Raw genomic sequence first — 17,243 nt, 5'->3', positions numbered from 1 at the left:
TGACATCTGGTGGGGGGGCATTTCACAGGGCGGGTGCCACCACCGAGAAGGCCCTCTGCCTGGTTCCCTGTAACATGGCTTCTTGCACGAAGGAACCACCAGAAGGCCCTTGGCGCTGGACCTCAGTGTCCAGGCAGAACGATGGCGGTTGGAGACGCTCCTTCCATTTTCCTAAAGGTAAATAGATGCAGCCTTCAGACTCAAACCCTGACAGTGTTTGTCTTGGCATTATAAGCAGCCAGGCAGTCCTTTCTGACTTTGGTCTGGGCTTTGTGTTAAAAGAGATGGTTGGGGCAATAGTATTAAATGCGAACAAGCTCAGAGGTCATTGTGGGCCCAATACAGAAGAAGCCAAGAGCACGTTTAGCTCAGTTGGTAGAGCGTGAGGCTCTTAATCTCAAGGTTGTGGGTTTGAGCCCCATATGGGGCGAAAGTTTCCTAATTTGCAAAGGGTTGGAGTAGACTGTTCCTCGCAGTCCTTTCCAACTCATTGATTCTATTATTACGATTATTATTATTATTATTATTATTATTATTAAATGTGTATACTGCCCTATACCCATAGATATCATGGTGGTTCACAACATAAAATTACAATATAAAAAACACAAAATACATAATAAAAATAAGAACAGAAACAAACCATTAATCCCCACTTCCACAACACATTTAAAATGGCATTAGATGTCAATCAGCCAAAAGCCTGGTGGAAGAGGAACTTTTTTGCCTGCCGCATAAAGTTGTATAATGAAGGCGGCACCAGGTGAACTTCCCTGGGGAGAGCATTCCACAAATAGGGAGCCACTGCAGAGAAGGCCCTGCTCTTGTGTTGCCACCCTCCAGACCTCTAACAGAGGGGGCCCACAAAGGAGGGCCTCAGAAGACGATCTCAGGGTCCGGGTAGGTTCATATGGAAAGAGGCGGTCCTTGACGTATTGCGGTCCTGAGCCACTTGAGTCTGTATAGGTCAAAACCAGCACTTTGAATTGGACACAGAAACTAATAGGCAGCCAGTGCAGTTGGGCCAGGATCGGTGTAAGATGCTCTAACTGTTTTGCCCCAGTGAGCAAGCTGGCCATTATGATTTTCTGTGATTCTCTTAAGTCTCTTGTTTCCGAAGTGCATAATGCTCTGTGTGACCCAAGAGGCTTGCTGTGCTTTGGGTGGGGGTGCTATTCTGACTCGGGTCTGCGTACTGCCACCTCCCGGCTAGCATGCATTTACAACTGTACTAACAAGAATTTATTTCAGGTTAGTGAAGGGAACAGCCTATCACTGGGACCTCCTCCTTGTGGCTCTGATCAACATAGGGCTCTCCATCTTTGGGCTGCCGTGGATCCACGCTGCGTTCCCCCACTCGCCGATGCACGTCCGAGCCCTGGCCTACGTGGAGGAGAGGGTGGAGAACGGGCACATCTACGAGACGTAAGTCGGGGTCAACGTTTGTTTGTTTGTTTGGAGGCCAGGGCAGTTGGCAGCATGTGAAATATAAGATAATGAATTTTAAGAAGGTAAAGTTAAAGGGAGCCCTGACCGTTAGGTCCAGTCGCAGACGACTCTGGGGTTGCGGTGCTCATCTCGCTTTATTGGCCGAAGGAGCCGGTGTACATCTTCCATGTCATGTGGCCAACCTGACTAAGCCACTTCTGGCGAGCCAGAGCAGTGCACAGAAACCCCATTTACCTTCCCGCCAGAGTGGTAACTATTAATCTACTTGTACTTTGACATGCTTTCGAATTGCTAGGTGGGCAGGAGTAGGGACCAAGCAACAGGAGCTCACCCCGTCAACAGGACACCGTGACGGAAACCAGAGCACATGGAAATGCCGTTTACCTTCCCTCCACAGCAGTACCTATTTATCTACTTCTACTGGTGTGCTTTTGAACTGCTAGGTTGGCAGGAGCTGGGACAGAGCAATGGGAGCTCAGCCCGTCACGGGGATTCGAACTGCCAGCCTTCCCATCAGGAAGCCCAAGAGGCTCAGTGGTTTAGACCACAGCGCCACCCGCATCTGACTGTGTTGCCCCAGCCACTCTGGGCAGCCTCCAACAAATTAAAAACATCAAGTATTTTTTTCAAAAATCCCTCCCACCTTTTAAGGCTCTTCAGCCACACAGACCCCCAGAAGCTTTTCTAATTCCCATGATAAAGGGACGATGCATTGAACCGCAACACAGAATCTCAGCCCTCTGTGCCCATGATCAGATGAAATCTTTTAATTTTATTTTAAGAAATGCTGTGGCCACTAGAGGGCGCCCTGCAGTTAGGAACATCTATGTTGGATGCATAGTCTGTTCGTTTTGGTTGGCTGTAAAGAGGGATTTGGCAGGAAGGCTGCGTCGATCAATGGCTATAAAAGTGAGCCTCTGGGTCCAGAGGCAGTCTGGGCCGCTGAGCTTGTTTCCTTCAAGCTCCACTTGTGGACTTCCCTGAGGAATCTGAGATACTACAGCTGTGATCTAATCTAGCAGGGTGCTTTGGGAGTAATAATAATAATAATAATAATAATAATAATAAATTTAATAATTTATATCCCACCTATCTGGCTAGATTTTCCCAGCCACTCTGGGTGCCTCCCAACAGAACATTAAAAACACAAGAAAACATCAAACATTAAAACTTCCCTAAACAGTGGCTGCCTTCAGATGTCTTCTAAAAGTCAAATAGTTGTTTATTTCCTTAACATCTGATGGGAGGGTGTTCCACAGGGCAGGCGCCACCACCCAGAAGGCCCTCTGCCTGGTTCCCTGTAACCTCACTACTCGCAGTGAGGGAACCCCCAGAAGGCCCTCGGAGGTGGACCTCAGTGTCCGGGCTGAACGATGGGGGTGGAGACGCTCCTTCAGGTATAGCCCTCTGGAATTAGTGGGTCTGTTTTCTCAAGGGCAGAAGCAAGGCCAGAGGGCCTGGGCTGGGAGACCTGTGGCTCTACATATGTTGTCGGACTGCCAACCCCCAGCCAGTATAGCCCAGTGGCCACGGTAGGAAGCTCCCTTATTGACCAACCATCTCAGTATGGTCCTCACTGACTTGCAGTGGTTCTGCAGGGGTCTCTCCCAGCCAGTGGTGCGTGGTCAGTGGACTAGGGGGACTAGGCTAATCCCCTAAATGCTCCCTTCCCTCTTGGCGCCTTCTTCCCCAAACCTGGGAAGCTTTTGCCCAGCTTAGGGAGGGAGGAGGTGCAATGCTCATACGCACAGTGTCCAGACGTCCTGGCGCCTCTGCCCCTAACCCCCTATGAAAAGTTTCACTGCACCCCACTGCTCCAAGATTGAGCTTGGGGCCTTCTGAATGCAAAGCAGATGCTCTTGTTGGATAGGAGTGGGGGAAGAAACGTGATTCAATTCTCATTTAAACGAGAACTTCCCAAACCGGCAGCACCTGAAAATTCACAAGCCGAAACAGACCCATCTTTTGACGTTCTCGCTTCCCTGAATTTTGCAGTGTGGTTCACCAACCTAGTCTTGTGTATGAAAACCCATGGGCCAGGGCAAAGCATGCATAAGAATGCCTATGTTATCAAAAGCAAGGCAAAATTTGCTGCACTCAGGGGAATTTGTTTTGCAAACGAATGTGTGTTAGGATAACTTTACATGAAAGGCTGGTGAATTTTTTCAGGGACTTTAAGCAGACAAACAAAATGGTTGTGGAAATGTGGAGAGCTGAGCTTAATAAGAGAAAAAGATGTTGAGGTTGACAGATTTGATCACCCCTATCCCTGAGCTACTTTTCCCGGTAGTGATGTATGGAAGCCAGAGCTGGACCATAAAGAAGGCTGATCGCTTTTGAATTATGGTGCTGGAGGAGACTCTTGAGAGTCCCATGGACTGCAAGAAGATCAAACCTCTCCATTCTGAAGGAAATCAGCCCTGAGTGCTCACTGGAAGGACAGATCCTGAAGCTGAGGCTCCAACACTTTGGCCACCTCATGAGAAGAGAAGACTCCCTGGAAAAGACCCTGATGTTGGGAAAGATGGAGGGCACAAGGAGAAGGGGACGACGGGACGAGATGGTGGGACAGTGTTCTCGAAGCTACCAGCATGAGTTTGACCAAACTGCGGGAGGCAGTGGAAGACAGGAGTGCCTGGTGTGCTCTGGTCCATGGGCTCACGAAGAGTCGGACACGACTAAACAACAACCCCTGACCCACAGCCCTTTCCCCTTTGATAATGAGAGTCATTGTCCTGCAATATCTCAGAGACCACAGCTGTTCCCATTCCTGCTGTCTAAGCACTGGGGACAGCTTTGCTGACCCAGAGTAAGGCTGTCCTTGCACACTCAGCCCTGCCCAAGAATTATAAAATTGTCGACTTGGAAGGGAGCCCAAGGGCCATCTAGTCCAACCCCCCACAATGCAGGAATCTCGGCTGAAGCATCCATGACAAATGGCCATCCAACCTCTGCTAAAAACCTCCAAGGAAGGAGAGTTCACCACCTTCTGAGGGGGTCCGTTCCACTGTCGAACAGCTCTTACTTTCAGAAAGTTCTTCCTGAGCTTTAGTCGGAATCTCCTTTCTTGTAACTTGGAGCTGTTGGTTCGAATCCTACCCTCTGGCGCAGGGGGAGGTATCAGAAGGCCAGCAGAATGAAAACTCATTTAAACATGGTGCTCCAGGAACAGCCTTGCTCCCATTCTGCTCCTGGTTCACCCAAAAGGGTGAGGGCTTGTGGGATGGTTGGGGCTTCGTATCACAGCGTGGAGGTTGTGTGCTGTGTCTCTGTACAACAAACTGTGTCTTTGGACCTGTGGGAACCCGAGGATCCAGACATGGGTGGAAAACAATTCCATCTGCCACTAAACATCCTGTTTCCACACCGGTGCACTTTAGAAGAAGGTTTATATAATGATGCATGTAAAAGGTAAAGGGGCCCCTGACTAATTAGGTCCTGTCATGGCCGACTCTAGGGTTGCGGCGCTCATCTCGCTTTATTGGCCAAGGGAGCCAGCGTACAGCTTCCGGGTCATGTGGCCAGCAGGACTAAGCCGCTTCTGGCAAACCAGAGCAGCGCACGGAAACGCCGTTTACCTTCCCACCGGAGCAGTACCTATTTATCTACTTGCACTTTGACGTGCTTTCGAACTGCTAGGTTGGCAGGAGCAGGGACCGAGGAAGGGGAACTCGCCCTGTCGCGGGGATTCGAACCGCCGACCTTCTGATCGGCAAGTCCTAGGCTCTGTGGTTTAACCCACAGCGCCACCTGCGTTCCAATGATGCCTGGTGGGTATTACGATACCTCCCGGGCACTTGGAGCATATTTTCAAGATTCTGCTCCCTCTCCCTCCCCCCCCGCCCCCGGAAGTTTCTGCTAGGCATGTGGAATTGTAGCAAATGTATTCATATGTGCAGGATCCAGGTACATATTGAAAATCAGGCCTGTTCTGTTCGTGGGGGAGAATCCTGTAGGCTCAGATTATAGGAGCAAAACAAAACAAAACCATTATCCCTGCGTGGCAAAAGCTTTTCCGCCCCCAGCCTGCCCCCAGTCCCTTCTGCTGGCTTAACCTTAAGCCCCCAAACAAGTTTTCAAATGCTTCCCAAACGTGCTCAAGCTTGGAATGAAGCAATCATGCAGGGACAGTGATCTGCAGCTGGTCTGCAGGTCACCAGTAACTCCTCTGATGGCAGGCTTGTTTGTCTGAACGTGATGCAGAATGCGAGAGGCTGTGGTAGTAGAGGGGGACTATGGTATCATCCACAATTCCGCTTGTCCTGCCACTTTCCCCCAGGGAAAACTGCTGTTCGCTGCTGAATTGGAGCAAACGTCGATCGGGTTTTTTCCGGATTGCTGTTTTCCCCGATTTAGCACCAAAGAGCAGGTTTTCTGGGGAAAGCAGTAGGGCAAAGGGGAACCGGCACAGACCCATGCCTCAAAAGTGTGGGGAAAATGCTTGGAGCTGTGCTTTCTTGGCATAGGGCAAGCGGGAGTATGGGGGAGCCCTGTCTTATGCTAGTGGGTCATTCCATGTCGTTTCAACAAGGTCACGTCACCTTCCATTTTATAACACTTCGAAGTTTCGTTAAGTATCTTGTGCCGAGGGTCCCAAGAGGGACAGACAATGCAGATTTAACGAAACATCAAAGTGCTATATAATTAAAACCGTTTGAGATAGAGATGGGGAATTCAAGGGGGTTTCTTTCAACCATAAGGGAAGGGTGTACACCAAGTTTCATCAAAATCAGAGACAGAGAGTGACAAAACCCTTGTTTTTTGCATCATAATAAATAATAATAATAATAATAATAATAATAATAATAATAATTTATTATTTATAACCCGCCCATCTGGTAGTTTGGTAGTTCTTTTTCTCTTTGACATCTGGTGGGAGGGCATTCCACAGGGCCCTCCCACCAGATGCCACTACTGAGAAGGCCCTCTTCCTGGTTCCCTGTAACTTGGCTTCTTGCAGCGAGGGAACCACCAGAAGGCCCTCGGCGCTGGACCTCAGTGTCCGGGTAGAACGATGGAGGTGGAGACACTCCTTCAGGTATCCTGGACTGAGGCAGTTTAGGGCTTTAAAGGCCAGCACCAACACGTTGAATTGTGCTCGGAAACGTACTGGGAGCCAGTGTAGGTCTTTCAGGACCGGTGTTATATGGTCTCAGCGGCTGCCCCCAGTCACCAGTCTAGCTGTCGCACACTGGATTAGTTGTAGTTTCCAGGTCACCTTCAAAGGTAGCCCCACGTAGAGCGCATTGCAGTAGTCCAAGCGGGAGATAACCAGAGCAAGCACCACTCTGGCGAGACAGTCCGCAGGCAGGTAGGGTCTCAGCCTGTGTACCAGGTGGACACAGAATTAACCTGCGCCTCCATGGACAGCTGTGAGTCCAGAATGACTCCCAGGCTGTGCACCTGGTCCTTCAGGGACAGAGTTATCCCATTCAGGACCAGGAGTCCTCCACACCTGCGCTCCCCCTGTCCCCGAAGAACAGTACTTCTGTCTTGTCAGGATTCAGCCTCAATCTGTTAGCCACCATCCATCCTCCAACCGCCTCCAGCGTTAATTTGATGTGGAATGACCCTTGCACCTCTCAACCCCAGGGATCCCTGATTAAGGGGTCTGTGGCTGAGACCCTGGCAAAGACCTGCCTGAGATACTGCAGGTCTGTATGTGATACCCTCTGCTGATGCTGCTTAAAAACTCTTGACGTTCTCCCTGGCTGAGAACATGCTCTATAAACGTCTTGCCCATTTTGCCGCTGGCCGGACCTGGAGTTTGCAAGAGGGATGCTTGGCGCATGTGGGCTCACTTTAAATTCCAAAATTTGATCTACTTGCCTACTTGCCATTTGATCTTGGGAGTTTTGCAGCTTCATTTGGTGCCATAAACAGGATTATCCTTGAAGTTCATCAGAACGCCTGGCCCCCTCGAGGTGATGGGTTTTCTCTTTCTGCCGAGATGCCCTTCGATTTTTTTTGCTTTCCTTTGGTTATTTGGATGCCACGAAACCGAAGGAAATCAGTGCCCTCCTCTGAGATCTGATAGTTGCTGCTTGGAGAGGATCAAAAGGGATCAAAAGGGAGATTTGAACCGTTCGAAGAGATTTTGTGTAGCATGCCGCAAAGGCTAAATTAGTTTTAAGCTCTGAATGTGGGAACGAGAGTAAGAGAATCGCTGGAGCTGTGTGTGCTCATTGCTAAAGAAAACACATTAATTGTGCGTCTAGAGAAGCAGGGTCTCTGGCCCGTATAAATTACTGTATTTTTCGCTCTATAAGACGCACCAGACCACAAGACGCACCTAGTTTTTGGAGGAGGAAAACAAGAAAAAAAATATTCTGTATCTCAGAAGCCAGAACAACAAGAGGGATCGCTGCGCAGTGAAAGCAGCAATCCCTCTTGCTGTTCTGGCTTCTGGGATAGCTGCACAGCCTGCATTCGCTCCATAAGACACACACACATTTCCCCTTACTTTTTAGGAGGGAAAAAGTGAGTCTTATAGAGCAAAAAATACGGTATGCACTTTCAACAAATCCTGTCACTTGCTAGCCACACATCCCTGAATACCAGAAAGCCCATTTGACTTTGGAGATTTCTTCAGACGTTGCACAAATAAGAAGTCTGCATTTTCCATCGATAAGGACTAAAACTTGATTTTTTAAAAAAAAATCAAGGTGTTTTCAGGATGCTGAAATTTTTTTCCTTACTGCAACTCCAGATCCCAACCTTGCACAGAACCCATCAATTTCCATAGAATTATGGGTGAACATAGAAAGCTCCCTTGACGCCTTTTCAGGCCCCTGGTTTCTCTATTGTCCTCTATTGTTTCTACTTCCTTTGGCCTTGCGGGATTCCAGATCAGGGACTAACTCCTGCCCCTGAGGCATGGCAACACCAAGGCGCTCACTATATAGCAAAACAAAAAGTAGGTCAATGCTCCAGGTGTCGACCAGAACCCTGACTCTAGTATGACACATAGGACTCGTTCACACATGCATGCTTGCTTCTTCAGTTTACCCAAGGGCTCAGCTGCTTGCATGTGAATCAACGGGAGATAGCTCAGTGAGCTAGAGTGCGGTGCGGTGCTGATAATGCCAGGGTTGCAGGTTCGATTCCCGTACGGGACAGCTGCAGATTCCTCCATTGCAGCGGGTTGGACTGGATGATCCTCAGGGTCCCTTCCAACTCTACAATTCTGATTTTATGACTCCTGCTAAGTACCAGTTGCAGCTGGAATAGCGGGATCGATGCAACATTCAGTCTGCGGTGGTTGATCTTCAATGGCTCCTCCTTTTGCGTAAATCATCTCTTGGCACACAGCCATCAAGTGTGACTGTGGTCTTTGTGGTTCTTTGTTGTTATTTGCTGATATTTAATTTTATTGTTCACTATTAGATTCTAGTGGATCGTTGAATTTTGCTTTATTTGATACAAGTTGTTTGTTTTAAAGTTTTTGTGACTTTTTTGTATTGGATCAGATCGTAATTATTAACATTTGACATTTTATTATGTTTTTATATGTGTTGGAAGCCGCCCAGAGCAGCTGGGGCAACCCAGCCATACCCAGCCAGACGGGCGGGGTATAAATTAAAAATAATACAGTGGTACCTCGGTTTTCGAACATAATCAGTTCTGGAAGACCGTTTGACTTACAAAACGTTTGAAAACCGAGGATCAAGGGGAAATCTGCAAACTCAGTGAAAGTAGTTTGACTTCTGAGGCGTGTTTGAAAACGGAAGCATTTGCTTCCGGGTTTTCAGCGTTTGAAAACTGAAATGTTTGACTTCCAAGACGTTCAAAAACCGAGGTACCACTGTATTATCATTACTACTACTACAGTCATACCTCGGGTTACAGTGGTACCTCGGGTTACATACACTTAAGGTTACAGACTCCGCTAACACAGAAATAGTATCTCGGGTTAAGAACCTTACTTCAGGATGAGAACAGAAATCGGGTGGTGGCGGCAGCGGGAGGCCCCATTAGCTAAAGTGGTACCTCAGGTTAAGAACAGCTTCAGGTTAAGAACGGACCTCCAGAAAGAATTAAGTACGTAACCCGAGGTACCACTGTACAGACGCTTCAGGTTGTGTTTTTTCAGATTACGGACCTGCCAAAACCTGGAAGTACCGGAAGGGGTTACTTCTGGGTTTCGTGGTCGTGCATGTGCAGAAGCGCTAAATCATGCTTTGCACATGCGCAGAAGCACTGAATTGCAACCCACGCATGCGCAGACACGCCGCTGCGGGTTGCGAACGTGCCTCCCACACGGATCCCGTTCGCAACCCGAGCGTCCACTGTACTACTATTTGCTCTCTCAAACGCTTGCATGTATCCTTGCGCGATGGGCTCTCTTGCTGCTCAGTAACACACGCTGCTTCTGTGCTTCCTCCCCGGCCAGGATCGTGAGCGTGAAGGAGACCCGTCTGACCACCCTGGTAGCCAACTTCCTGGTGGGCCTCTCCCTGCTGCTCCTGCCTTTCCCGCTGCAACTGATCCCGAAACCCGTCCTCTACGGCCTGTTCCTCTACATCGCCCTGACCTCCATCGACGGGAACCAGCTCTTTGAGAGGGTCGCCCTCCTGCTGAAAGAGCAGGTAAGCGCACTGGGGGGCAGCACGGACTTTGCAAGCTGTGCAGGATAAGGAGCTGAGGCCCCAGCGGACCTGCACGCCTCCGTTTCCTGAGGAAGCTAATAATCACGAGTTGATTGCCGCAACTTGAAAAACACGGCCGTTAAAGAGCCTCTGATTGCTTTTTATGATCTCCCTCTGCTCCTGCCACCACCGCTGCCGCCTCACGCCCTGTTTGTTGTCTTGGCTCTGCTCCGGCAGCAAAAAACCCTACGGACGAAATGCCGCTGGGACAGTTGCCAGCAAGAACATCCCAGTCATCCGGTCCGGGGGGGAAACAGCAACTTTCACCTCCTGGCACCAGAAGCGGCCTTGGTCTTGCCCTCTGCTTGTGCAGCGGCATAGCAGCCACTGTTTAGCCTTTTCAAAATAAAAGGGGACATTTCCACACTGCGGTCGCAGCGGCAGGGGCGCCGTTTCCGTAGCGAGCGAGACCCTCTCCGCAGGGGCAGGGCGCCAACTCGGATTGAGTGGGCTCCCGCCCCCCCCCCACACAAATGCTGAGCCAAAATCCAATGGGAAATGGCTTTTAGCAAGGCTCTCGCTTGCAGTTGCATGTGGTTAGCCCCCGTTAATGCCACCGTCTTGTGGAGGAAGGAGAGGTCAGGCCCAAGACTGAGGTGTATCAACATGGTTGACTGTTTCGGGTGGAACGTTTTTCTTCCAAATGTGTCAGCTGGGGAGCTTTCCAAAATGCTTCCCTGCACCACCAATGCACACGTGTATGCTCTGTGCAGAAAAATTATTATTATTATTATTATTATTATTATTATGAACCTACCCAGACTCTATGTTCATCCTCTGAGTCCCTTCTTCATGTGCCTCCTCCACGAAAGGTCCAGAGGGTGACATCACAAGAACGGGGCCTTTTCTGCAGTGGCTCCCCATCATGCGATGCTCTCCCCAGAGAGGCTCGCCTGCCACCTTCATTATACACCATTACTTGCCAGGTGAAAACGTTCCTCTTTAACCAGCCCTTTGGTTAATTGACATCCAATGCCCTTTTAATACGTGTATGGGAGTCGTGGTTATTGGGTTGCTTTCATTTTCATTTTGATTATATCTTTTGTGGTTTTATATTATGATTTGATCCTGTGAACCACCCTGAGACCTGCAGGTATAGGGCTGTCTAACAACAACAACAACAACTTTATTAAACTTATTAGGAGCTCGAAGCAACTTAGAACATCAAATAAATAGCACATACATTAAAACCAACATAAAACGAAGCAGAGAAAAACCCAAAGCACATTTGTGTTTTTAAAAGGCAGGATCAAAACATCCCACTCACTGAAGGAGGCTGCAGATAATTACCCTTCAGCCTGGCAGTCCATCTACAGCTGGGGGATTTTTTGCTTTCCTCACCCCTTCTCTTTTCTGAAGGTTAACCAGCGCCCTGTTTGTGTGTCCCTGAGGCTCTTTTGTGCCGCAAAATTTCTGTGCTTCTGATTGCAACCTCTGGCACTGGGTTGTGTACCGCTCCCTCCCAGCAGAAACAGAAGGGTGCTTGTATGGTACAGCCGTGAGCTAGGGGCACAGCAATGTGGGTGTCACAAACCCCCTGGGGTTGGGCCTCCCGAACTCCTAATGGTTCCACACCCTCTTGAACTCCCTCTTCCAAGTCCCCTCCAGCTTTCCTTGATGGTTCTTGTTGACCGCAGGACTCGTGCCTGCATTTAGCTGTCGTTGGAGTTGACTTCCCATGTTGGGCTGGTGTCCAAAGCGTCCCTGCCACAGGAAAAGACAGTCCCAGCATGCTTTGGGGGGGGCATTGAAAATTCCACAGGCAGTGCCCTGATCAGAAGGCGCTCGGTAGCATGAAAGGAAGCAGCTGGGGATCAGGAAGCTTTTATCTGCTTCCACAGCAGAGGCGCCCGCAGGACCAGGCTGGGCAGAACATCTCAAACAGCTGGTGATTTATTCCTAACACATGGAAGCCCAGCTGTGGCTTGGGAGCAATGCTCTGGCCAGGCCAAGCCACCCCCTCGTTCCCTGCTTGATGCAAAGAGCTGTTTGTCAGCAGAAGAGGAGACGATCGCAGCATCTATTTCCATTCGCCTTCCTATGTTCTAAGCCATGGTGTCAGCTGATGGTGTGGTTGCTCAAGAGCAAACAGGCAAGACTCCAACCTATCTTTTCCAGGCTTTATCATCTGTACAAGCTACCGTATTTTTCACTCTATAAGACACACCAGACCATAAGACACACCTAGTTTTTGGAGGAGGAAAACAAGAAAAAAAATATTCTGAATCTCAGAAGCCAGAACAACAAGAGGGATCACTGCGCAGCGAAAGCAGCGATCCCTCTTGCTGTTCTGGCTTCTGGGATAGCTGCGCAGCCTGCATTCGCTCCATAAGACGCACACACATTTCCCCTTACTTTTTAGGAGGGAAAAAGTGAGTCTTATAGAGCAAAAAATACGGTATTTTTTAGTGCAGAGCATCGCAGGTCCATGTCTGCTCAGTCGCTAGCAGAATCTGGGAGTGGGCGGTCCTTATACCTTCCCCAGCATAACAGCCGTGTGACCCCCATCCTCCTCCTCCTCTCTCTGCGCGCAAACCTACTGCGCAACGTGGGCGTTGGCAAAGGGGGACTTGCCTCCCCTCCTCTTTGCCCAGGCTCTGTGTTGAGGCTCTCCCTAGCATCTTCTGATCCCTGCGCCCCTTCCCCACTGGAGGTGGGGCTTCCCTCCTCGCCAGAGGAAGAACTGCTTCGCAAGATCTTCGGAGGCTCCCTGCAACACAACTGCCCTTCCACCTCTCGCCTCTGAGCTGATGGCAGTTCCCTGACATATGGGTAGGCAAACTAAGGCCCGGGGGCCGGATCCGGCCCAATCACCTTCTCAGTCTGGCCCACGGACGGTCCAGGAATCAGCATGTTTTTACATGAGTAGAATGTGTCCTTTTATTTAAAGTGCATCTCTTGGTTATTTGAGGAGCATAGGAATGCATTCTTTTTTTTCTTCCAAAATATAGTCCGGCCCCCCACAAGGTCTGAGGGGCAGTGGACCAGCCCCCTGCTGAAAAAGTTTGCTGACCCTTGTTCTAAGGGTACCATCACTGCAGGCTTCAATTGGGAGCTCGTCTGGAATTGCCCCTGCGGCTGAATTGGAGCAAACAGCAACTGGGTTTTCTCTGGACTGACATTTGCTCTGCTTCATCCCAAAAGAGAGGGCGGCAGCAGCAGCACAGCAGCAGCAAAACGACTCGGAAACTGTTGTTATCTAGGCGTGGGACCAGCACAAGTCTGGATGAGCCCTGTTTCTGTGCAGGGTTTCTTTACCACCCCTCTTTCACAGCCCCTGAGTCATAATAATAATGATTTTATTACAGTGGTACCTCGGGTTACATACGCTTCAGGTTACATACGCTTCAGGTTACAGGCGCTTCCGGTTACAGACTCCGCTAACTCAGAAATAGTACCTCGGGTTAAGAACTTTGCTTCAGGATGAGAACAGAAATCGTGCTCTGGCGGCGCAGTGGCAGCAGGAGGCCCCATTAGCTAAAGTGGTGCTTCAGGTTAAGAACAGTTTCAGGTTAAGAACAGACCTCCAGAACGAATTAAGTTCTTAACGCGAGGTACCACTGTATTTGCAGCCACTCTGGGCTGCTTTGCCATGATCTTCATTCTGTTAATCAGCAATATCCAACCGGTCAACTGCGATCCATAGGTAGATCACAAGGGTTCTTTAGGTCGATCGTAGTAGTAAAAAAAGAGATCGCCCGCTAGTTACTGAGCGATCTTGACGCGCCCTGTCCCCGGTGCTCTGCCCCATGGTCTCCGCCAGCGCCCTTGCGTTTTGTGCTTTTTTCACTGTGTCTGCGGCGTGAGGGCTGTGGACGGATGGATGAGCGCTTGAATGCTACTGTTCCCCAGAAAAGCTTGTCACTTCCCCCTAAGAGAAGCTCAACCCCTGCCCAAAAAGGCTCAATAACTCTGGGCTCTCTCCCTAAAAAAGCTCAACAGCTATGGGCAATGACAACGGGTGGATCACTAGCAGTTTTATTATACAGTCATACCTCGGGTTGAATGTGCTTCAGGTTGAGCGCTTTCAGGTTACGCTCCACGGCAACCCAGAATTAACGGAGCGTGTTACTTCCAGGTTTCGCCACATGCACAGACGCTCAAAATGACGTCACACGCATGCACGGAAGTGGCAAAACATAACCCGCGCACACGCAGACGCGCTGTCGTGTCTTACGTTCCATTCAGGATGCAAACGGGGCTCTGGAACGGATCCCGTTTGCATCCCGAGGTACCACTGTACTGGGAGTAGATCCCAGTCTGTATAGAGTTGGACGTGCCTGTGTTAAATGGAGAGCTTGAGCCCACAGTTTGCCAGGCACAAATTTCGCCACTGCGGCAAGAGACAGAGTCCGTGTGTAACACTAAACTTTGAATGATGGCTTAGCCCAGGTACACGGGCTCCCGGAGGAGAGATCACACTCGCTTTTCTCCTCCTGCAGAATCGCAGGCAGTCGTAGTTTTGGCCTGCAGCAGAAGGTCTTATCATCCCAGCAAATGAGCAGCTGCAGTGGGACTGTTTTGATTGTACGATGCTGAATTCTGGGTTGCAGCAATGACCTCTGGTCCCTCAGTCCAAATGACTTCCTTTTAAAAACCAGTGAAAACCAGTAGAATTGTGGCTAAGCTTTATTTACTGTTATTTTTTAAAAATAAGGTGTTCGCTACAGTCGCACTGAGAAGTTGATTTGATAAAACGCCAAACTGGGGCAGAGGGGCTCCCCCATAGATGACAACTGAAGGGAGAGAAGGAGACTAGCTCTAGGAATCAGACTCTTGGGTCCTTAACTGGGGTTCCCATTTGATCCTGTTCCCCATACGACCCACAGCTCACTTGTGGGGCCTCCAAGGTGCCACGTTCCCCCCAGGATAGACTCACAAGGACTTTTTAAAAAGAAAAATACTAGCTGCAAAACTGGTGTGGAAATGTGTAGAACTGGCTGTAGAGACTGGGAAAGTGAGGAACTGAAAAGAGACAATAACGAGCAGATTTGCCTATGCCTGGCACATAACCACACAGGGGGGAAAACGCTGTTTCTGGCTGCTGAGAGTAGGTGGGTTATGAGCTCTTTATGGTGTAAGTGGGCATTACTAACTTGGAAGATGTTTAGTAGGGCCGGTTCTGGGGTGACTTCTAATACTTGTTTAGTTATTTTGCATATTCATTGTATGATTGCTGTCCAGAAGAGTTGGATTTTGGGGCATTCCCACCACATGTGGAGGTATGTGCCTGTGGAGGTGCATCCTCTCCAGCATTTTGGTGAGGCTCCTGGGCGTATTAGCGCTAGTTTCTGTGGTGTTAGGTACCATCTGTAAGTGAGTTTCAGAGTGAGTTCTTTCCTCTGTTCCCACCCCACTCGCCATTCCCCCTCCCCTCCTTCCTTCCTTCTTTCCTTCCTTCCTTCCTTCCTTCCTTCCTTCCTTTCCCCCCCTTCTTAACTGTTTAAACCAATTCATGAACCAAGAACCTGTACACTGACCACTAATAATGAAACATATGTTGCAGATATTTTTCCACATTTACAGTGATACCTCAGGTTACGAACTTAATTCATTCCGGAGGTCAGTTCTTAACCCGAAGCCATTCTTAACCTGAGGCACGCTTTTGCTAATGAGGCCTGCTGCTGCCGCCGCTGCACAATTTCCGTTCTCATCCTGGGGTGAAGTTCTCAACCCGGAGCAACTACTTCCGGGTTAGAGGAGTTTGTAACCCAAAGCATTTGTAACCCAAGGTAGCACTGTATTTTTGTGATGTACAAATGACATGAGAAAACTTGGTCTGCTTGCTTGTATAACATTATTCTTGTTTATAAAACCCAATAAAAAGAAGATTAATTTTTTTTTTATGGCACAGCCCTGAAAGGCCAGGAAATCCCCTCACAGATTTTCTCCTGGAAGCAGCTCCTCTGATGAGGGACAGGGTGGAGTGGGGTGGAGAGTGCGGCAGCCTCAGTCTCTCGCTAACACCCTTGTCGTTTCCAGACGGCCTACCCTCCGACGCATTACATCCGCCGGGTGCCCCAGAGGAAGATCCACTACTTCACGGGTCTGCAGGTCCTCCAGCTCCTCATCCTTTGTGGATTTGGGATGTCTCCCCTGCCCTACATGAAGATGATCTTCCCCCTCATCATGATCGGAATGGTCCCTATCAGGTACGCTCCGGAGATGTGCTCCTTGCCCAAGAGGGCTTTGGGCTTAGATGGGGCCTCTTTTATCCTGCCCGTAAAAGTGTAGTGGTTAGAGCAGTGATGGGCAAACTTGGTCCTCCAGCTGTTTGTGGCCTACAACTCCCGTGATCCCTTGTTAACAGGACCAGTGTCAGGGATGATGGGAATTGTAGTCCCAAAACAGCTGGAGGGCCGAGTTTGGCCATCACGGGGTTAGAGGATCAGGCTATAAGAGCCAGGCGCAACCGGGGTTGAAATGCGTGCTCAGCTGTGAAATGCGCTTTGGGGGGCAGGCAGGACGGTAGACCAGCTGCTACCTCTTTCAGCCTGACCCGCTTTGCAGGGATGTTGTGAGGAGCAAAATGGAAGCGGGGCAGGGAAGCATGTACACAACCCTACGCTCATTCGAGGGAAAAAATCATACATCCACTGTTTGGTTTAGAATATTTTTTTTCTTGTTTTCCTCCTCTAAAAACTATGTGCGTGTTATGGTCAGGTGCGTGTTATAGAGCGAAAAATACGGTAAATATTTAGCTGGCATTGGTCTGTCTCGGGAGACAACAGAGGAGTGCGCCTGCTGTGACATGTTTTGTTGCAGCCGGGGCAGGTGAAGGCATCTGGTTCTGCTGCAGATGCACCATGACTTTTCTGCTCTCTGCGCTCCTCCCAGCAGTCATTCCTCCTCTGCTCACTGCTGCGGATGCACAACTTGACTATCTGCCTCCAGGCACTGCGGTCGTCTGCAAGGGATTCCCACACGGCGGGTTGATGTTGCAGACATCTTTGTAACACAGAGCTGGTCTGCCAACAGGCCTGGGGCCGGAAGCCACAGAGATCACCTTGGAGAAAATAATAATAATAATAATAATAATAATAATAATAATTTATTATTTTTATCCCGCCCATCTCGCTGGGCTTCCCCAGCCACTCTGGGTAGCTTCCAACCGAATATTAAAAACAATACAACGTCAGATATTAA

At 49.4% G+C, this 17,243-nt stretch overlaps 1 protein-coding gene across 6 annotated transcripts in view; it reads left to right on the top strand.

Moving 5' to 3' along the window:
• The window catches only part of SLC4A11 (solute carrier family 4 member 11), a 257,806-nt gene that overhangs the window by 232,188 nt on the left and 8,375 nt on the right, over positions 1-17,243 (top strand). For all 6 annotated transcript variants that reach the window (XM_081020750.1, XM_081020749.1, XM_081020746.1 and 3 more), the window contains 3 exons: positions 1,252-1,425; positions 9,842-10,037; positions 16,080-16,249. In XM_081020750.1, the coding sequence (XP_080876876.1) occupies positions 1,252-1,425; positions 9,842-10,037; positions 16,080-16,249 (540 nt within the window). The remainder of the gene's footprint in view (positions 1-1,251; positions 1,426-9,841; positions 10,038-16,079; positions 16,250-17,243) is intronic.

The sequence above is a fragment of the Podarcis pityusensis genome (genome assembly GCF_964106645.2).
Source record: "Podarcis pityusensis genome assembly, chromosome: 9".
In the NCBI taxonomy this organism is placed as follows: Eukaryota; Metazoa; Chordata; class Lepidosauria; order Squamata; family Lacertidae; genus Podarcis; species Podarcis pityusensis.
Note: the sequence above shows the minus strand (reverse complement) of the source record. Positions and strands in the feature narration are given on the sequence as shown.